Source organism: Danio rerio, chromosome 13 (assembly GCF_049306965.1).
Source record: "Danio rerio strain Tuebingen ecotype United States chromosome 13, GRCz12tu, whole genome shotgun sequence".
Lineage (NCBI taxonomy): Eukaryota > Metazoa > Chordata > Actinopteri > Cypriniformes > Danionidae > Danio > Danio rerio.
The window spans coordinates 18,262,791-18,286,582 of NC_133188.1; the positions used below are offsets into that span (position 1 = coordinate 18,262,791).

At 34.4% G+C, this 23,792-nt stretch overlaps 1 protein-coding gene across 6 annotated transcripts in view; it reads left to right on the plus strand.

Moving 5' to 3' along the window:
• Positions 1 to 23,792, plus strand: part of anxa11a (annexin A11a) — a 46,708-nt gene that overhangs the window by 1,413 nt on the left and 21,503 nt on the right. For 5 of the 6 annotated variants that reach the window (XR_012388460.1, XR_012388459.1, XR_012388458.1 and 2 more), the window contains exons 2-5: positions 7,532 to 7,759; positions 13,606 to 13,679; positions 19,242 to 19,571; positions 20,779 to 20,866. Coding sequence is in view for 2 of the 6 variants with exons in the window: in NM_181765.2 (NP_861430.2) it covers positions 7,540 to 7,759; positions 13,606 to 13,679; positions 19,242 to 19,571; positions 20,779 to 20,866 (712 nt within the window). In the remaining 4 variants the exon portion in view is untranslated. The remainder of the gene's footprint in view (positions 1 to 7,531; positions 7,760 to 13,605; positions 13,680 to 19,241; positions 19,572 to 20,778; positions 20,867 to 23,792) is intronic. The other variant, NM_183410.2, reaches the window with a different exon arrangement.

Below are 23,792 nucleotides of genomic sequence, written 5' to 3' on the forward strand. Positions count from 1 at the left end.
ATCGGCATATAAAAAGGATTTCTGAAGGCAATATGGCTTTATATGGCTCTTACTGAAGTAATCAAACTCTGCCATCACAGAAAAAAGGGTAAATGGCTGTTAGGTATTTCCTCTTTATTGTAGATGTAGGATACCAAATGTAATTCCTTTTTTATGTCTTAAAACAACACATACATGCTTGTGTGTGGTCATATCACATTAACTTTAACCTATTTGGCTTATATATTTACCAAACGGACAAGAATTTAAAACAACCTGCACTGTAAAAAAAAAAAGCAAGGTTCCACACAATTCATTCATGTTGTCCCTGCACAAATCTATAAAGTTGACATTTAAGTGAATTAAACATAAAACATTTTAGATGTCCCAAAAAAATCTAAAGAATTGTGTTATTTCAGCTCATTTAAAGTATGTAGTTTGAACAAGCACAAAAGTCTTTTTGAGTGTCCATATATTTGTTTATTTCATATTTTATGTCAGATATGTATAGACACCAATTGCAACAAACCATTTAAGTTTAAAAACTAATCCAAATGAGTACTGTGAACCTAATCCATTTGAGTAAAAGAAGCAATTTGAGCAAAATAAAACTTGAGCTCAAACCAATTGAGTACTGTAAAACCCAATATGTTAAGTCAACTCAAACAATTTGAGGAAACCGATTGCAACTAACCATTTTAAAAAGTAAAAAAAAACTATTCTACTGTATATGTGAACTTTTCAAAATGCTTCTTTTACTCAAATCCCAACGAAGTAATTAGGGTAAAAAACAACAAATACATAGTCTAGAGTCATGCATGTTAAAATCTCTAAAATGCTAAGTGAACGCACTAAATTGTATAATAATTTGAATGATTAAAAATTGGTAGTGGTGGAAAGCATCACAAATCTCACGATATGGATCACATTATTACTATTATTATTTTTTTTTGTCATGGATCGGACCCTTTTTCGGATCATCCATAAAGGGGAGGAGATTAATTTAATTTGCTTTTAATTTGATTTATTACAAAAACAGTACTGCAAGAAACTTTTGGTTTTAACTAACAGAACATATAATAAATGATTATGTTAAATTTATACATTTAGCATTATAATTTTTACAGCCCATATTTATTTTTAAGTCTCATTTTCAATAAATGATTCAGTTATTCACTCATAAAAACTAATGATTTATTGAATTATTCAGTAGCATATTTTTGATGGCTGGTTGTCACCACCTATTGGTTAAATAATGTAATTGCATACGCCAGTGATTTTAATCTTTACCATAAACATCAGCGGTTTTATCTAAACTATAAACATTTATCCCAGTTTTTCTGTGTTACTTGACTGTTTGTAACTTCATAAGTAACTCAAAAGACTAAAGACTCAATCTATTTCTTGATTTTTACGTTTACCAAACACATATTTGAATGCAGCGATTCGAAGGGTTAATAAACATATGCAAATCACCATCATTTATAATTTATGTTGCGTGGTTGTTGAGATCCTGAGCTTTTAATGATTAATCGTGCAGTTTACACTGAATGCATTAATGCAGATTAAAAAAGTAGGGACAGAAAACACTTTAATAACCTAAGAAACACACCACATTCCGAACAACCACAAATAATTCCCTCATCATATTTTACAGGTAAGCCTAAGTGCTTTTATGCATCTGATTTGAATCACGCAAGAGGCGATCTCGCTCTGATCGGTGCAAATTTAGGATTAATCTACAAGTGGAAAAAAAAAAAATGGGTCATATGTGTTCAGATCAGCGGTGATCTGTTACACCTCTACAAATTGGTAAAACCTTGTGGTTTGATATGTCTTATATCTCATAAGTGTATTTGAACATGTTGTCAAATTAATATTTAGATATACCTGACAATAGTTTTTGGAATCTGACATATTTTATTGGATGAACTGTGTAAATTATGGCAAAAAAGCTCATTTATTGACATAATTTTTGTCATTAAGTTAATCAGACAACATCGTGAATGTACATTTGAGAAAATAATAGATTTTATACTACAGTCAGAAAAAAAATTGATAGTTGGTAATATTATGATTTTAAATGTGAACACAAGGCCTGTTGACAAACTAAATGGTACTAAAAATTATAGGCAATGCATTATAGACATAACATAGGTATAAAAAAGTTTCAGCACAGGATTTACATTATACAGTATGTTAAGGTGTGTCAGCTAAAAGTCAGGCTATGTTATCCCTTATAAAGAGTTTTATGGCAGGTGAGGCGGTGTGACAAACCACTCCCACTAAGTAAAGGTGATAAGACTGTATGCAGAGTATATTTTACTTTCAAATATGACCAGATAGTTTCCATATTAACCTCAAATGGAGCTTGAATATACAGTATAGGCTGAGCATACTGTAGGCCTGACTGGTTATTTGGAGGTTTGGACAAGCTTATGCTTCATATCAATGAGTAGTATAATAAAAGGCCTACATTTTGTATCTTATCTGCTTCTATCATGTTATTCATAAGTGCCCCATGTACCATCCCTGTACTGTTTTTTTTTCCCCCCAGCATATAGCACCATTGCTCCACTGCCCGAATAATTAGTTATTTAATATAGGCAAAAGTGTACAATACCAGTTGCTACAGGCATTTTTCCTATACAGATTTCAAAAGAACTGTTCAATGTTAAGTTTAAAGTCCCCAAGAAATCAAAACTAACCACATGATTTTGTTAGCTCACATTGCTAGTTTTGTGGTGAACAATTCTTCTGTCATTAAGAAAATTTTTACCCTTTTAATCTTTACTTGAAATCTAAAACTGCACTTAGTTTTCAGTTAATTTATCAGATTACGTGATTTTGAGGTAATGGGCGTGGCTAACTGTCAGTTTTGACAACAAACAGAAATGGTGAGGAGGAGTCTGTTAGGTTGTAATAAATCTTCTAAAACCCCTTTCCCAATCTTTCTGAATGAAATGCCTACACTCTCAGAAATAAAGGTGTGCGAGCTGTCACTGGGATGGTACCTTTTCAAAAGATACAAATTATAAAAGGTCCATTTTAATACCTCAAGGGTACATACCTAAAAAGTACAAAAGTGTGTCTCTTAATTTTGTTATTAATATATTAATATATACTTTGAAGTAGCAATATGGACCCGGTAGGATGTGTACCTTGTGAAAAGGTACCACCCCAATGACAGTTTGCGTACCTTTATTTCTGAGAGTGTACCTTGTTATGTGCTTTCAGCCCGCAGTAGAAAAAGTAAGCCAGGCCTTCTGTTTGCTCATTTAAAATTCTGTTTCTCTATGAATTGTGTCGAATTACAAAAAGAATAACTATCGCAGCTTCCGGTTCATGGGAACTTTAAAACAAGCTAATTAAATTAGTACTCTACAATTTTCACAGTTCAGATCATGAAAACATGGACAGGATTGCTAAATTCTTTTTTTCCCAGACTCTATCCTGCAATTCTGTTTATGTTCTGTTTATACTTTGTGAACTGAACTGTGGAAATTGTAGAATGTGTCATATTTTTGATAAATAAATCAAAAGTTTACATCTAATCAATTAGTAACTGAAAGTGAAACCATTGAAAATGTCAATTGCCGCTTCTCCAGTGAAGGAGTGGTTTTTATTTATTACACACACACTCGAGCATGTGTGGCAGAAATACATGAATGTATACATGAAATACTTTATTATATTAGAGTTGTTAGCATTAGGTAACTGATGATGTTTACAGCAGCATGTAATTGAGAAATAAAGGATTGTTTTTGTGCAGTTCTTTGCACAACACAACAAAATCGCACTAAATGACTGAACTAAACTACAATTTCATATGAGCCTTTAATTTCTAGATCACAAGGCTATAACATTAATTCAACATGATAATTCATTCAATCCCAAGTGAATGATAAAAACAATGTTGATGGTGGGCTGTCATTGAATTAATTTCTGTTTTCACAATAAAATGATGATGTTTGAATAATGAAGCTTTCTTCGGCATTGTAGATAGTGTACTACAGTTTTTCAGACATTTAGACTTTTTGGCTTCTATTTAAGCATCTGCGAACCTATCAAAATGTACGCAAATTGTTGCAAACAGTTTATATAAGCTGAATTTAAACAAATTAATTTGAATAATATACTATATTTGTTTTGTTTGTTTAAATTCATTCCATAAAAATTGTTTATAACCAGTTACCTTAAAGAAATTATAAATCCAATGAATCCTTTTTTAGTAAACCGAAGAGCTTACGATATATATGTCAGTTTTAGAGGGTTAGTAAGATATCACAAAAATTTTATTATGTTAAGAAATGGATGGGAGTTTCACTTCCTGGTCATGACAGGGGTTTTATATAGCACTAGAGTAGACCTTCAGCTGTCGTGACTTTTGTTTATGTAATCTGATTCCATGGTTTGTACCACATGGGAACTCTTTAGGCAGACAAACTGACTGCTAGTTAATGTTTGGCGCAAAACTGAGGGCTTGGATCTTATTTTTAAGGAGCTTAGACACTATTAGTGTTTATGTATAGATGCATTTCAAATGTAAGGGTGAGAAGTCCAAGTCCTGTCTGAAAAGTTAAACGTGCTGTTTTTTCACCTCCCTGTCCACATCTTAAGTCAAGTGTTAAACAGCAGAAGGTGTCAGTTTTGATTATTAAATGTATCTCAGAAAATGCTTCAGAAAGTCAGTATCTGACCACATACATGCAACTCATTGTTACTTTAGTTTGATTTAAATGGGACATTATCAAAGCTTTTTATAAAAAAAGTTAAAGTCAAAATTATTAGCCCTCCTGTGTTTTTTATTCTTTTTCAAATCTTGCCAATTTCAAGTATTGTTTAACAGACCAAGAAAATTTTCACAGTATTTTTTTTTTCTTCTGGAGAAAGTCTTACTTCTTTTAGTTACTCTGGAAAAAAGTTTTAAAAATAATGTTGCCCAATGGACTTCAATTGGCTCCAGAACAAACCAATGCTATCCAACAACTTGCCTAATTATCTGAACTTGCCTAGTTAATGTAATAATCTAGTCAAGCCTTAAACTGCAAAATAACTAGAAAATATAATTTATTTTCCCCATGACAAAGACAAAACAAATTAGTTATATCAAATACAACTGTTATGTTTAAAATGTGTTAAAAAAATGGTCTCTCCCTTGGAAAATATTTGAAAAGAATTTGAATTTAAATGGAGTGCTAATATTTCTGACTTCAATTGTATTTTTGTAATGCTCAGCACAGTTAACAGCTGTTAATGCAAGTGATTAAATTACATTTTTAGATGTACTGTACATCAGCCTGGGTTAGGGATCATCATTCAAGTAACACAGAGCAGATGTGGTAAAGAATATAATAATTGGGCCTGATGGGTCATGTAAGTTCTATGGGAGTCCTTCAGGGATGGCTTTTTTTTGTAGGCAAATGCAGAAGTTATCCACACCCTGGTTCTCTTGATAGAAACTAAACACAATTTTACATTATCTTTTATGATATTGCAGAAATTAAGTTTTATAAATAACCAAAGTTTATGATTTGTACATGTTTGTTTAAAAATCATCACAAATTAACAATCTTAGGATTTTTGAAAGATTTTAGAACTTGTAGGAATCTAAAGTAAAATGTTAAAGTTGGGCTCAGAAAGGGCACTAGCTAGCTACGAATAGCTCCGCTAGCGTAACTGCATTTTTTAGTAGCTTAACAGTAGCTCAGCGACTTGTAAAACAATGTAGCTACTAGCTACTTTTCTCTGCAAATAGTGTTGCACCTTGACAATTGCTACACCATTTTAGTGCTGCACAATCTTTTCCCCATCGATATCACAAGGTGCACATTTACAATAGTCACAACGCAGGATCTGCAATTTCGAATCAGGATTATAGTCGAGTAGGAGCCACAGTTATAAGACGCATGATTGTGGAGTAATTGCAAAGTTAAACCATAAAATTAGGGAAAAAATTATAATTTGCATGTGTTTTTTTTACTTTAAGAAAGATCAATAGTATTTATGTCCAGTGTATTTATGTTCAGTATGTTATTTTACATTTAATTATTCTGTTTAGGTGCATGGATGCTGCCAGACTCCCAAAAGACCATAAAGAATTTATTTCATTTGTAACTTTGCTTTACTGCATTTATCTATGTTTGTGATTGGTTTGTTATATTTTATGCAGATAAAGATTTCATGCTCTGCTGAAATCATCCTAATCAATCTAAAATTATGAATTCTTTCCAAAAGGAGCTACTCATTTCATTTGTTAATAATACTCTATATTGCCATTATGCCATATGTTGAAGCAGTATGCTATGGTGAAGCAGTGAAGCGTCTTAAGTTCACATACAAAAGTAGAGTATTACAGCCATCTTTTGGTAAAATGCACATCTCATGGTTTTACATTCAATTATTATTTTATTATTATTTTATAATTATACATTTTATTTTGTAAATCATATTTTTCAAGTAACATCAATTTAAATTTATACATTCTAACAGTTAACATTCATCATAAAGTTAGATCTTTGTGTGAGGCTTTAATATAATTTCTTACCAAAACCTATTCATGCCCTGTTTTTAAGAAAATGCAATTGCTATAACAATTGCAATGTTGCACTAGTGCTGTTTTGCACTTTGACTCTTAACAGTCTGTTTGAGAAGTTTGAAAAGTGTGTAATTAAATGCTAACATTCAAGTTGACATTCAGTTTTAGTAATTTACTTGTATAACTTGCTACTTTTTGCTATTATTTATGTAGCTAACTATCTTTTTTAAAAGGTAGTTTGGTATTAGCTTGCAGCTTATTAAGCTACATTTAAAAATAGCTGAACCAACAGTGGTTAGGTTATAAACAAACTACCATCATAGTCACCATCATAAGCTTTCAACAACTCTTCATTTTCATTTCCAAAATTTCAAGTCGGTAGTGTTTAGAATAGTTTGTAAGTGTAAAAGTGGACAAGTAGACACATTTTTTTTTCTTTCTCTAGTACCATTAGCCAATTGCTTGTTCAAGAAATTTATTTTATATTGTTGGTTAAAACATTAAAAACCTTATTTCAGGCATTTAACTAAAAACTTTTTACTTATTTTATTGAAATAATCTGTTACAAGACTTTATCGCTATGAAATAACCAGATTTTAAAATAATATTAAAATGTGTTACATCTATGTGTTCGACTTAGACCTCTTCCAACTACTCACCCTTGTGGTTTTAAGCACTTGACACATGTATGCATGTATTCGACAGGAAGTGAGCTAGACTGATCCAGGTGTGAAAAATGTCAAAGATCAGTGCCTTAAATGCACACTAAAATCTCAGTACACAGCTCTGGAGCAGTGTTGTAAAGTAACAAATTACAAATACTCAAACTACTGTTATTGAGTAGTTTTTTTTTAGAAATTGTAATTTATTAAATATTTTTTTAAATATTTATATTTAACATTTTTGTGTGGCAGATCATTTTAAGAATGTATATGCAAACTCAATCATTGGCTTTGGAATGATGGAACATACATCATCAATCTAATTTTTTTATAATAATTTTTTCAATTTCAGGCACAACAATGAGCTATCCAGGCTATCCTCCTCAGTCCGGCTATCCTCCTCAGGGTGGTGGATACCCACCACAACCAGGTGCTTACCCTCCTGCAGCAGGAGGTTACCCACCTCAACCTGGGATGTACCCTCCACAGGCAGGCGGATACCCTCCTCAGCCTGGTGCTTATCCACCACAGCCAGGTGCTTTTCCAGGACAGCCAGGGCAATATCCTTCTGTTCCCTCAGGTGAGCCGCTGTAAAATAAGGAAACTGCACTTATCTGAGTGTTAGCTGGGTAGATGATTTCCATTTGTGTACACTGCCTTATATCAAACTTGTTTGTATTTGAAATGAGGTTTTATGGACGTTCAAGTCATAAAGTCAATGGACAAACTAACTTTGCTTAGTGCCGCTGGTGATGAATAGTTATGTTGACATGGTAATGTGGAATTCTTAGGTGGAGCCAGTGGGAACAAAAAGTGATGGAGTGACTAAATGTGCAGTTAGTTAGAAAAGCCAACTAACTTCTAGCATTTTCTTGCACTGACTGACATTCCTTTGGAGGCTCATCTTTTGAGAGGCCTAGTCATTGTGTGGGTTTTTGTGCCAGAGGTCACATGGATTACGTTATTGAATGAGCGCATATGAATGTTCTTTTGGAAGGAGTCCATTAGCTTGTTGGCTAGTGTCACACATTTTCCATAACCTGGTTGCTTTATCCATTTTGCCATACCAAAATATGCTTTGTTTGTTGTGTGTATACATGCTAGCACTTTTGACCTTGCTTTGTTTTGTTTACCAGTGTTGCTTTAGTCATAAAAATGTTCAAAGCTCTTAGGATTTGGTCACAATGATTTTATGTCTGATTTAGTTTTCAGATCTGATCTTTAGTACTGTCAGTTTGAAAGTGATGAAGGCTGATCTGTTCTGACCGGGTAACCAACATCCGTTGGATCTACATCAATACAAAATCTGACAGTAGATGTCAGTTTAAGAATTTTGCCTCAGTTTCTGTCTATTATCATGATCTCGCTGAAGTGCTGAACTCATGAAGCACAAGACAACATATACGCTAGAGGTGTTGTAAATGCTCATGTTGTAAAGCAGTGGTGTCCAATGCTGCTTCTGGAATTTAGCCGCAAATAACTCTCCTGTAAGTTCCTAGCAATCCTAAAGACATTGGTTTAGTTAGGTGTGTGTGCGTATGCACATGCGCGTGTGCTGTGTGTGTCTGTGTCTGTCTATGCGTGTGTGTGTTTGAAAACAAAAGCAGAATAGACAATGTTGCAATAATGAATAATTGTAAACAAATGCTCTTTGATGCTCTATTTAGCATTGGTGGTAACATAGGTGATATTTCCTTACTACCAGGGGCCTTGATAGACCCCATTTACTGGAGTGTAAAACCGGCAGTGCCCCAGTAATTGCTTTGCGATACTATTTACTTTATTTGCAAGTTCATTTATTAAAAGTGTTATTCCCACAAAATATATTTATATATATATATATATATATATATATATATATATATATATATATATATATATATATATATATATATATATATATATATATATATATTCCTTTAAATAAAGAATATTTAAAGAATAAAATATATTATTTTGAATTTTTTTTTTTTTTTTTTTGAGGGGGAGCTGTACCCCAGTAGAGTGTTATGTCTAGCAGCACCTCTGCTTACTACAATAGTAACTTCTCACTAAAAATTACCATCAAAGCAGTGTAAATCCTGCTCAGAAACATAAATTTACACACAAATTGACCCCCAAGCCGATCTTTAAGATGCCATATTATTTTTTTGTTGTCAGACATGGTACAGGATTGGGGATGTCAAAGAATACATAGTTTTTACATTTATGCATCTGTGCTGCTTTCGAAATTCGATCAGAAGAAGACACCCATCTAGACAACAGAAATTTATAGGACATAGGAGTTATAGGTTTTATAGGAATTATTTCTTGATTTGCAATGCAACCATATTGTCCCAACCCTACTTCCTCCCTTGGAATTCTACCTCTGGTGGCATCATTTTAGAGCTTGCGAATAGTCTATGCTTCTGAGATGTAACAGAACTTGGATAAAGGAATTTCTTAATTACAAATTAGTTCATAAAATGGATCATAACACCAGCAGATGTCAGGTTCAGACAACACAATATCAGCCTGTTTTAGGCTTGATTAACTAGACGTAGAGTGTTGTGGTGACTTACATACAACCATGGGAATCAGGCCATACATATTTATATTTTATGTAACCTGTCATAGTTGTCATCAACCAGTCTGTCATCTAGGATACTTCAGAACATAATGATAAAATGACCAGCATATTAAAGCTTTATTGTCATTCATGACAGGTTTAATCATGTGACGCTGACCAGAGCAGAGCATCAGTTCCAAGGCAATTGTTTTAAAAGCCTTTACATGAGACCCATGATTTGGGATCATGTTAATTTGCATATTCTGATGCTATCAAAGCATCAACAACCCCAAACGGTTGATAAAATGACCGTATTTGAGTCTATATTTGCATATGCGATGCAATCAACAGTGTCATTGGAAATTTAACAATTTAAGCGAATTAAATTAAAAAAAATGTAACAATAAAAGCAATGTAAATTCAAGGTAAAACAATGTGGTCAATATGTAGTTTTCTCTTATTTTTGCTTCTGTAAACACTTGTTGGGATTATGGAAGTGGTTGTATCAGTGATTCGCTAGGTGATTTGTACAACAAGTGCCACCTTCTCGTGGAGAAGGTACAAGAAGGAGGTGTTTTTAAAATGTACAACAAAGCGAAGTGATGCATTTGGGATTGGCAAAAATGTAGACGTGCCCTCAAGTATATTTATCATGTGAAATGTTTAACAAACATACCCAGAGCAGCGTATTTAAAAAATGGTCTGAAAAGTGTATTTCCAATGAGCCTGGATTGGATGCAGTGGTATTTAGAATAATTTATTTAAACATCAGACATTATGTTTATTTACCAAGGAAATAGTAATGGTGTTTTGACATGTTTGTAAACACTCATTTCATTATTTTCCAGGAAAAAATCTGCCTCAAGAGAACAATCTGTGCATGCTATGCATACTTAAAGAGCCTTTATTATGGGTTTAGAAAATCATGTGTGCAACACAGCTCTAAATAAATGAAAACCTCCAGCTGAGGTTTAAATGTGAAAGTGCACCTTGTTTTAAAAAAAAATATATATATATATATATATATATATATAGATTAGACTCAAGAGTTATTTAAATGATTTGTCATTCATCTGGATCTTTTGCCTGTTTTTATTGACGTCAACAAACAATACCACAATACCAAACAATACCAAATATGAAGTGCCGGATCCAGTAAAACTTGAATGCGCCTTTCACTTCAAACACTAGCAAAGTGCGGGTGTGTGTGGGATTGATCATGACTGAAGATGAGTGAACATTGAGTGAACGTTCTGGTGATTAATGCAATAATCTACCCTGCAACAGGGGATTTGTCAGCCATTTGTTAAAGGAAGGATCAGAAAAGACTTTTAATGTATGGGACCTTTTCAGGGCTTGACAGGAATTTTATCAGTACACAGTTCATGGATCAGTTTCTTTCTCTTTTTCCCAAGTGTAAGTGCAGTTTAAAATAGTTGCCACCTCTTTTTCTCTACCACAAATTATGTATTTAATTGTGTTTTGTTACTTGTAATCGCTCCACGCTGGTCAACTATTTATATTCACATATCGCATCTAAAGCCACTTTGAAAATGCGGCATGTGCTGCTTTCTTTACGGATTTAACTGTGTTTGTGAGCTTGCTATCCTTGCCGTTTGTCATTATTATGGACACTGTTAGCTGTTCCTACACACATGCAGCAATCAAGTTTCAAAATAGTTCATCTTTTGCCACTGTGTGTATTAATACTGAATGTGTGTCTTTGTTTTTACTTATGATTAGGAATAGAGCAATATGCAGTGTTTAACTGCATTGATTTATGCACTCCTGCACTGGGTTCACACACATACTCTGCACATTGACTACGTTTACTTGGACACCAATAATTCCAATAATATTTTTTTTTATTTATAATTTTTTTTGATTAATCAGATTAAGGTCATAATCGAACTAAAGAAAAAGCCAATTAAGACGTTTGGAGTATGCCGATTTTTTTTTTTTTGTTGCATTGTTAAAGTGCATTACAGACATATAAACACCTTAATCGAACTATTACCGTCATGTAGGGCTTTTCGCCACATTTTGCGACAGGATAGTCCACACACACACACACACACACACCCACACACACACACACACACACACACACACACACACACACACACACACACACACACACGGCTGTCTGACACTCTTATGTGCAGAACACAGTGCAGTGCAGACCACAGATGCCTGCCTCGTGAAATGCAGAGCTTTTTTTTCTTCCATTTAGCATGCGGTATGAACTTCCATTAAAACAACTCTTCCAGCAGTTTATAGTTGCATCCAATATCTCGTTTGTCACGGGGGGCATGCCCGAATGAAAGTAAAAGCCGCAGTTAAAGTTGACAAAATAAAAAATTAAACGCCCAAAATTACATGAAACTTCGGAGGAAATGCAGATAGCGCGGTGACACAATGAGGTTAATCTAAGTATGTGCTATAACATGTAAAACACAATCATAACAGAAAAGCAACTAATGTAAATGTCAAAAGCAACTAATGTAAATGCCTTAATCTTATTAATAAAAATAATAATTAATTAAATAATTTGATTACTGATGTCCATGTAAACGTAGTCAATGTTAATGAGCCATGGGGGGCGTTTCTCTCTGTCTCGCGCTGAATGCAGTCGACCTATCGCAACAGTCTAGGTCATCGGACCAATCAGCGCAGATTTGCACCGTGTTAAGGAGGAGTTTGGGAACAAATGAATCATTGAACAAACCATATGGGAGTCGTTGGGATAATTAGTTAAAAAAAATGCATATTATAAGACTATAAAAGTGTTGTTGTTTTTTTACCTTGCATGCATATCAGCCTGTTGTTAAGACCCCCAAAACCAAAATATGATCTTTTTAATGCATAATATGGGCTCTTTAAGAAATCCTGCTTTGCATTCAATGTTGTTTATAATCTTGTTTAAGGTTGTAAAGTCGGTAGTTCCATCTTCTCAATAACATGAATATCACTAGAGACAGCAAGCAATTATTGTTCATAAAACAACATGAAATTCTCATTCTCAAAAAATAATATTAATCAAAAAGTGACTGAAGTTTGTAATTTAAACCAAGCATGAAGTAAAATGGTATAAACTAACAAAATAATGTTTAAAATACTTTAATTAAAATTTAGTGTGTAACACAACCAAGCAATTTCAATGTCATCTAATCAAATATAAGTAAATCTAAGTAAAAATTTATAAAATCAAAGTAAAAACTTAATAATAAAGAGTATTGAAAACCAGGCATTTGTTTTATTACCATAAGAAAACCTGCTGCTCCAATTTTAGCAGTGTTTCTGTATTGTCAAATTACATAAAAACAGGCTCAGAACAGACAGGATTTTTTTTTACAGTTACAAGACAATGCAGGGCCTTCAGGGCACTGCACAGAAAAAAAGATCAAAAGTTGATGTCTAGATTATTATTAACCTGACGTATGATACACAGTGTATCTTGATTTTCTAAATGAAAAAGAAATGATGCTCACGGTCTATATTTTTTCTGTAATTTGACACGTGAGAAAGGGTAGTCAATGAGCAAGACGCTCTGCAGTAATTGCGTGAATTGTGAAAAATAGGGCAGAGCTATTATAGATGCAATGTAGGCAATGGGTTGGAGAAAAGACATTGAAAAGTAAGAATAATCTGAGATATCGACTGAAAAGAAAAGTAATTTCACAGGCAGAGCAAGTGATTATATTTTTCACTTTAGAATGACATCCACTATTGAATCATGTACTACCAGGAACTTCTTTTAATAGAGTAAGCTGTGTCATTTTTGAGTCCATGTTAACTGCGAAGTGCACTTAAATTGTTATGTCAAAATTTGTGGGAGCTTTTATCTTTATTTTGTTTTGTTTTTTGTTTGGCTGTAGGAGGTTGGGGTGCCCCCATTGGCCTGGATAATTTGCCAAATCCTGGATTTAATGCATCAAATATCCAAGGAATGGTAAGTTGGGCAATGAAATGACTGTGTATGATGCATAATCAAAAATGACATTGGTCTCCATTCCAAACAAATGCAGGTAATTTGATTCCAGTGAGCATGAAAAGCACAGCCTTGGCTAAAATCAAATCGGATGCTTCCTTTATCAGCCTTTTACAAACCTGAGCTCTTGTGACCATGACATTGATGTCTTGCAATTTATCTGTCATCAGAATTTGCTTTGACCCCCAACAACTTTAATCCTATTCAATTTAATGATGAATAAGTTGATATACAGTTTGATCTGTAATCAAACTTAGACATCAGTGGAAACGTGAACAAGTGTGGACTAAACTTTTATAGCAAAGATTCACCCAAAAAACATCAATATTGTGTGTAGTAGGGGTTTTAATGATGTGAGAAAATATCTCAGAAAATATTACACTATTATGGTATGTATAAAACCAAAAAATTATAAATTTTTGAGCTTACAGAGTCCTTTGTTATTACAAATCATTTTAATGAAGGTTATTAAGTCTCCCTTTATATAAAAAAATTATAAATAAATAAATTAAGATATGCTTCACATAAAACAGCATATAACCGTTTAGCAGACAAAAAGGATGTAATATAATTTAAATGTGGCAACCAGTGGCATTTCTTTAGAATTTAAATGTTGTAACGAGCCCTATAAATTGTTTTGTCTCTTTTCTTTTTCATTCATTTTTATTTTAAAATCATTTATTTTCTTCATAAATTCTGCATTTTCATGAATTCTTAAATGTATTATCAAAATCAAAAGGTTATTAAATCAATTTGTAACCCTTTAACATTTTAATAATAGCAAATAAAAACGTAATCATCAAAGCTAATATTCATAAAATATTCCAATTCTATTGATTCATTCGTTCATTTTCCTTCACCTTAATTCATTAGGGGTTGTCACAGTGGAATGAACCACCAACTTATCCAGCAATGTTTTACACAGCGAATGCCCTTCCAGCTGCAACACAGTACTGGGAATCATCTATACACACTCATTCAGACACATAGACTTTTAACAATCTAGGGTGCAAAGTCTAAAGCGCATGGCGACAAAAGCATTAAAAGCACGTCCGAATCCACTTTTGCTATTTTAAGGACAGAAAATGCAGTTCTCCTCACAATGTTTATTCCTTCAAAGTGCGTCCTTTTTTCACGTGGTATTGCTGTGCATTAATAACCTAGTAAGTAACCATGTTCCTTATCACTGTAGATATGTTTGATTGAGTGTCATTGTGTATTTTGCTTCAAATCGCCTCAGGAGAAAAAATATTACATGTGTAAACCTGTCTCTTTTTTGTGTTAGAGATAGCAGAGGAGATTCACTTATTACTCCAGGGCCGAATAATATTAGTTTCGGGGTTAACTCCCTTTTCTTTTATTTGCAGCCGGTGAATAAACGAGGACACATGTGACTTGGCCCAATCATTTATCGCTCTCCGTGTGGTACAGCAAAATCAGTTACCAAAGAGGGAACATCACTGAAAACAGTCTTTTTGCGAAAAAAAACGTTCCTTTTTTTCGGTCTCTCCCTCTCCGTTTCACACACAAACACGCGCACACCAAACTGCAGCCCCTGCACACATGCTAAACAACAACTTGTCGGGCTGTTTGTAATCTAATATGATTATTTGTTATTATCAACGCGTTGCTTGCCATGTGTTGTTGATGCAAGATTGTATTCAGTTTAATTGGAATATTCATATTGATTATAACGAGCACGCGCGAGAGCTGTCACCACGCATGCACACACACACACATTGATCTAACAGCCTTCACAGATCAACAAGGGAGAGCCTAGGTGCGCCGGTCACTGAATCCAGCATACAGGCTCTCATCTCGCTGCACATTTTGTCTTTATATTATGCTCTGTGTTTGTCATAAAGTCATCTCAGCTCAATGATCAGGTGTTGAATCAAAATGTGACTCCGAGGGCAAATCTGGGCCTGCAGTTGAGTGAAACACAGCGGTTTATCATAAACTTTTCATTGAAAATTTCACCGCAATTGACAGCAAGAACGAACACAGAAGCATTTTCTGATTGACAAGCACTGCAGCTATATGTGTTCAAAAAAATCTAAAATGCCAAATAGAATGAATTTATGCTGCATTTTCTAAAGTAGTACATTCTGTATCTAGCTTTTAGCTTGTACGGTGGCTCAGAACTGTCAAAACACCTCTAAAAAAGGCTTTTTCGGACATGACATATTTGTACATATGTACATTACTGTAACACATTTTATTCAAGAACATTTGAGCTGGTTTCAGTCCTTAGCTCTTTTATTTTCATCTTATTTAAATTACATTTAACTTGCTTGTTGATTAAATCCCATTTTGTTACTTAAACTATTATTTTATACAACAGTCAGTTGCATGTTAATTTGCAATGAAGAACATGAATTTTTTTTTGCATGCTGATATATGTGAAATCATGAATATCGGTCTATATAATCACCTTGCAATTTTGAAATTAAAGCTTTTTTGCTTTGAGTATAGACTATTCAGTTCATGAGAGCACTTCAATCTTTTATGAAGCTTGCTGTATAAAAATATACAATTTTTAAATATTTATAATTATCGGTCTATACATATCGGCTATATGCCTCCAAGTCTAAAGAGTTATCGGTTATCGGTTATCGGTATTGGCCAAAAAGTCCACATCGGTGCATCCCTAAGTTATAGGTGTGTTTTGAGCATAACTTGCATTAAACCAATCAGAGTATCATCTCACATTCCTTCTAAGATTCAATTCAATTCACCTTTACAATGATTGTGTCAAAGCAGCTTCATATAAAAGATCATAGTAGATTGAAACAGTGTAGTTCATTTTTCAAAGTTTAAGTTCAGTTCAGTTTAGCTCAGTTCAGTGTGGTTTAATAATCGCTAATGAGAGTCCAAACACTGAAGGTCAAATCCATCGATGCGCAGCTCCACAGATCCTGAACCGTGCAAGCTATTGGCAACAGCAGCGAGGAAAAAAAAAAACTTCAACAACTGGCGAAATTGAAGGAAAAAAAAATCCACCCAGAGAACTAGGCTCAGATGGGCACAGTCATTTGTCCACTGGCCAAAGTCTTGTGTAGAGCTGCAGTCCAAGTGCCGGAGGCAGGAAGCTGGACCTCAGCAAAGACGTGTCAGCCCCTCAAGCGTCACAGGAATCAGTCTCATGCTTTCCACTCCTCCATGACCACCACAGTAGCTGCTCAGGATACGGCCTGGTTCAGGATATGGAAACCTTAAAATCCTCTCGTTGCTGGTTTTGGATCGAATCAGTGGCGATGCGGGATCTGAGGGTCTCGGGAAGAGTATACCCAGGTGAAAATAGAGAATAAAGAGAATAATTAGCGTAGCTGCTGTTCATAGTGTAAATAAACAAGATGCAGAAACCTGTGTGGAGCACATTCATGTATCATACAGCTAAGAGATGCACTGAGTGTGTGCTTTACTAAAAAGATAGGTCTTTAATATAAGAGTCAGTTGTATTGTGCCATGGTGGATTTTATAAGTGGAGATACTGAATGCTTCAGTTTAAACAGTTAAACAGACCATCTGCAGCGTTAGGATAAAGTATGAGCCTCTTCCATTCGCCCTCTTTACTTTTTTTACATTACTTTTACTCTTTACTCATTTACTTTCGTTGATAAGGAAACGGTGTTGTGCGCATTTAACTGAAAACATCCACTAGCCTACATATTGAATTTTTTGCTAAGCGCAAAGATTTGTTTCAAAACTATTTCTAATTTAAGTTCTAATTTCCAGCTAATGAACAAATAAACAAAAATAAGGAAGTGTGGTCAAAAACTTGGTTATATCCAAACACAACCCTATTTTTATGCCCCACAGTCTAAGCTTGTTTTAATAAAAAAAAAATAATAAATATGCATGTAATTAATAATACGGTTAATAATAAAAATAACATTATACAAAAGCAAATTGTCATAAATAAACTGAAAAATCCACCTGACATTAAGAAGGCATTTTAGGCAGTGTTTTTTATATTTCTGTAGAAATAATAATTTTTGTAACATTTTAATCCTTAAAAGTTTTTGGTGAAGATATTCGTGTATTTTTGTGCATCCTGACCTGAGTGTATTAATCAATGTGTAATCATTTGGAGCCACATAGGTGCACAACTACCACGCACTGCACTGGACTTTAGACCAGCTTTCAGTTGGTCGATTGCGCAGTCTATTTTAGTTCCTTAAAATAGCAATGCGCCAACAATGCACCTTAACACACCTCCTGTTTAGACTGGAACACCCATGAGTCCACAAAGTGGCACAAATGGATTTAAACAACATCGGGCACAATGTGAAAAATAGGGTTGTGCTGGTCTGAAAATAGCAACAAATCGTACCAAACACATCTTGCACCTTATTGCGCTGGGTGTTTAATAGGGCCCATACACTATGGCCAATTAAGTTTATTCAGTTTACCCATAGCGCATGTATTTAGACTGTAGGGGAAACCTGAGCACTCAGAGAAAACCCTTTCCAACAAGGAAAGAACATGCAAACTCCAAACAGAAATGCCACTGTTCTTACTACTGAGCCACCGTGTCGCCTAATTCTAATAACATAACAAAATATTAAAACTGTTGTTAATATACACTTCATTGTACAGAGGTCTTTGACTTTCAGAGAAATGTTCATTAAATTATTCTGTCAGAGCAGCTGTGTTTGCATTCGATGCTAAAAACACCAGCGTCTTGCTTACTTGAGGTCTATACAACAACATAACTCAGAGATGTTCTGAAACGAGCAGATTATTTATATCGAATTCTCTTTCCCTTTTGATATTCAGACACATTTTATATTTAGATTTGAGAACGAGAAAGAGAAAGTAGCCTTGCACAGATGTTGTTTTCATATACTGTTACAACCCTTGTGTATAATTGGCTAAACATTGAGCAGTCTTCTTTTTTCCAAATGGGAATATTTATAAATCTCTACAAATACATAATAGAAAGACATTTCCAATGTCCTAATTGAAAAATTGTGAAGCTCACAGGTGTAATTCAACCTCTGGGACATACGTGTTAAAAGTTAAGAAATGTCAACACACTGCAGCTGAACACACTGCGTTCTAGATTTTGGTGTTGGTGTCAGCAGCAATAATTTAAAACTGGTTATTATTGGCATTGGTCAACCACTGCTTTTAATGGAATTAGCATTATCAAGACCTAGTTTCTTTATTCCACCACAGTATTTCAGCATTTGGTGTCAGCAAGGGAAACTCTGTATATATGGAAACTCTTCCCACACTTGAGTGTTACTAAGCAGTGTCTCCGTGACGCCCATGTGAAATGTGATCCAAGAAGTTTAAGTCAACAGTCAATCTAAACAGACCTCTCCATGAATGCACACTTGTTCACAGTCCTTCTAATCTCCCTGTGCTGGACCTAATCATGTCTATGTCTACCAGTATTGTCATTTTAGGGCTATATCTGTTATATTTCCTGCAATGTCTGCTTTACTGTCCTAATTGTCTTGCTTGCTTTGCTTTTCTGTTTTTTTCTGGTTCCTTCAACTTCTTCCATCACAGGCAAATCAGTTTGCTGCCGATGGTGGATTTGCACCAAATCCATCCATGTTCTCTGGTGGCTACCCTGGTCCTCAACCTGGGGGCCCACCAGCTGTCTCCCCTAACCAGCCCTATGGCATGTACCTGCAGCCAGGAGGAGGTATGCCTCAGAATCCAGGAATGGGATATCCTGGAGGGCCACCCCCTGGTCAACAGATGCCGAGCTACCCAAACATCCCAGCACCCACTCCGTCCGGGCCTAGCTATCCTAGAGCACCCTCACCCAACCCGTCCATGCCCGGATATGGTGGAGGTTATGGAGGAGGTGCACCTGCCGTTCCAGCTATCAGTGTAAATAAACTCTCTTCTTTGTTGCTTGTTTGTTGAATTATACACTAGCTAGCTAAAAAATCTTAATGGATTTAAACAGGCAAATATTTGGCAACATTTTTTTTTAACCCCAACTGATTGCGATTCATTCTGCAGCTTTCATTTTATTTTAGTCATGTTGGAAGATGTATCCAATGGCCATATTATGAACTGGCAATGCCAAGAATCAAGTTGTGTAAAATACACGCCTTAGTTTCTGCACACAAATTGACCATCAACTGACCAGAGATTAATTAGACATTTTTGGGATGTCCTGAGGCCTGTTGCACAAAAAAAAAAAACAATCTCTATGATGCAAAAAAATTTTCAGGTTAACAAAACCCAACAGATTAAAACTGGTTAAAATCAGATTAATTGGTTTCTCAATCCCTGATACAGTATAAAAATTATGTTAGTTTGGGGTTTTGTTACCACTTCAAACCACTTCCACTAATTTCAAACTGTTTTAATATAACAAGTATAATAAATTATTATTTTTATAATATAAAATATACTTTTAGTGTAAAAGGTTTGAATTTGGGGCAGAAAAACAGACTGGCAGAGGTTTGTTGATGTTATATAGTTTTATATTTTATATATTATTGTTGCTGTACTTGAAATGCAGAGAACTCAAGATTGAGTCCATTAAAGAGTGGTTCTACAAAAAAGGAAACGTAAAATTGAAGGAAAACTATGTGGTCACCATGCACTCACTCTTGTTTTCTTTTGTAAACACTATTGGATGGGTTTAGGGTATGGTTTAGGTCAGTGGTTTGCTATTTGACCTGTACAACAATCTCTGCCTTCTCGTGGTCTGGTTCTAAAACACACAGCAAAGTGTACCCTAAGTCAGTGTTTCTCAACCACGTTCCTGGAGGACCACCAGCTGTGTACATTTTCTATGTCTCCTTAACCAAACACACCTGAATAATATCATCAGCTCATTAGCAGAGACTGAAAGACCTGTAATGTGCCTGTAAGGAGATATCCAAAACATGCAGTGTTGGTGGTCCTCCAGGAACGGGGTTGAGAAACACTGCCCTAAGTAACGTATTTCATGTTATGCAAAAATATTATCACATATTCCCACTCAGATAATAGACTTGACTTACTTTAATTCAAACAGCAACATTTGTGTGACTTTATTAGTTTTTTAACATCAATGTTGGATTATTTCTTTTAATTGTAGCGTGGATTCAGAGGATCCATTCAAGACTTCCCTGGAGCTGATCCACTTAGGGATGCGGAGGTCCTCAGGAAGGCCATGAAGGGTTTTGGTGGGTTATTTTGCAAGTTTATTTTTTACTGAAAACCCTAATGTAGAATACTTGACTGTGATGTTAAAACCCCAAATACTAATTCATTGTTGCTTCCCTCAAGATTTTCTTATTGGTTTGAGGATTTTTAGTTTATGGGTTTAAGGTCTGTGGTAAACATACAGTAAATTGACAATGCTTAGACATTCTGCTTTACAAAGTCATTTATACACATCCATACAAAACAGAAATTTAACACAGAAATTTAAGGTAAAATTTACACATCACTGTTTCTCAAATGTACACACCATACCTCCCAGTCATTGGCTTTTATTAAAATTGGCTCATTTACAATTCCCAGATGTTAAAAATTGTTTGGATAAAGATTTTTTTCCAAAAACCTGAGAATTGATACCTAGAAGTGGCAGAGTGGGTCAAATTTCCCCACTATTTAATGCCTGTATTTATGCACTGCTTATGTTTAAACTTGCTAGGCAATGACTTTCACTTTCACTGACTGCATTAGTGGTATAATAATAAATAAATAAGTTCATAATGAATAAAAGAAAGTGATTTGTTGAGGTATTAGAAGCATTAAATGCCATCGATAGAGAGTCCTTTGGTGGGGAAATAAGTTGTGAATCGGGGTCAACAAAAAATGTACATCTAATTCTCATTATAAGTGCTGACTTGTTTAGCTTATGTAGTCTACAATTCTGAAAGTGAAACTGTAGCATAAAAAAGCTTCAAGGTAAACGACACAAATATATTTAATAACTAGAAATAACCGTTTCATGAGTCTAGACGCTGCTTTGTTAACAGAGTGGTATAATACATTGGAATAATATGATTTTAAGCCATTTCTAAACAGAATTTGCATGGGAAAAAATTTACCTGCACTTGTAGATTTAGGTATACAGCGACCACACAGTGGTTCTAGAGTTAAAGCATTAAAATGGTTACATTACTTGATGTCGATTGGTCAACAGTTGGGTATAATTCTCGATAACGCACTGCTGTGACCCTAAGCATTGTAGATCACCCTGGCCCATACTCTTTGCAAACATGGTTAACAACAGAGATGGCCAAAGGAAATGTTCCAATGACTAGGAAATGTCATTGAAAACAAGGAAAATAAACCTCACTTCTTAATGTATTCATAAAGTATTTAATTGCTTTAGTTCTAAAAGACATACGTTGACAAAAACACAATTGTTAGGTTTTTTCGCGGTATTAAACTAAAAGATCAGAGAAGTACAGTACATGGTCTTAAGTGGACAAAAGACTTAAACCCTATTTAAATGCTAGATTTGAACTGGAATGCGTCTCTTGTTTTACCTGTGATCCAATCGACCAAAACACATCTTATTACTCTCTAAACAGGACATCAGTCATGTTTACATCTTGCACTCCCTCTGTCTCATCCACCTTAGCTTTTTCCATGGTAAGATTAACTAAACAAGCCTACTTACACGTAAGCCTGGTTTATACTCGATGCGTCCGCTAGTTTGCTTGAGTGTGTGCGGCGAATGCAACGGCATCGCTGTGATTGCGAAGGTTCGCTTTGGGTGTGCACAACATGATTTCGACTGGCTGAGTGCATGATTTTTTTGGAGACTTGAGCGAACAGTTCGCATAACACCGCATTTGATTTGAGTTGATTATAAAATACTTTGAAGAGATTTTGTCTGAACTTTATGATCCGTAATCATAGAGATAACCAGATGATCAATATTCTTGGTTAGATATTGCAGCGGTCGTGGGAAAAGAGGAAATTGTTTGTTATTAAGTTTGATGAAATCTGAGGGATATGTTTGTTAAAGCCAAAAGAGGCCATGTCAAAAGTGGAGACCTAGGTACACAATTACAGAAATATGTTTTTTCATAGTTCATAGGTTTTACACTGATGTATATATTACAATTTTGAATATAAAACAATTTAACATTTACAATACTAAAATTAAGGAACAAATAATTTCTTTGATAACTGGAAAGAAATATTCGATCCTATCGGTTTACAATATACCGATGCCCTGTTTTTTTAGGATTTATTTGTGAAAATGGTCAGGAATGTTGAACCATTATTGACTTTTTAGCATAAGAAGAGGACAAAAACTAGCCCAAGAAAAATCTTGATTGGTTATAAAAATCTTTATAATCATTAAAGTAATTTCTAAAAATAATTAGTTAAAAATATTGAATGATAATAATGATATAATGTAGTTCTGGAAACTTTCTACTTCTCTGTTTATTCGTCTGACTTTAGGGTCAATTTCTTTTGGCACCGCCCCCTGTTGTTTTAAAGAATATCACAACGGCAAACGCAGCAAGTATACAAGCCTCGTCCGTTTGGTCAGTGTATCTTTTGGTCATTGGATTTTTATTTTAATAACGGCTATTGAAAAACGAGCTGTTTTTTTTAATTTAAAAAACTAAAAATCAAATAAAAAATGTTTTTTTATTTTTGTTTTTAAATTTTAAATTGAAAATGTAAAAAACAGCTTGCTTTTCTTTTTTATGATGAAAAACGGAAAAGCAAAATTCTAAATTGATTTGAGTTTCATTTTTTATTTCGTTTAACAAAAAATAAATCACCAGAAAACAAAAACGAATAAAGGCTTGTTTTATATATTCTGAAACCAGATAGGGCAACTTATTTATGGCGACGCAATGGTGCCACACACAGGCTACTATAGCCTACTAGCTTACTGTAGGCTGTACATATTTTCCTCATTAAAGCTGGTTATATGGAACAACATAATTGAAAATGTATGCATTATTTGCATTGCTGAACAGTTTTCTGAAAATAAAGTTTATTGTTAAAATCACTTCCACTTCAGGAGTGGCAGTAACATTGTCCTCCTGTCACTACATTCATTTGGAATCATCGGCCATCTCTCCATGTTATAGTTCAAAATCAAAATAAACATAATTATTTTAATATGAA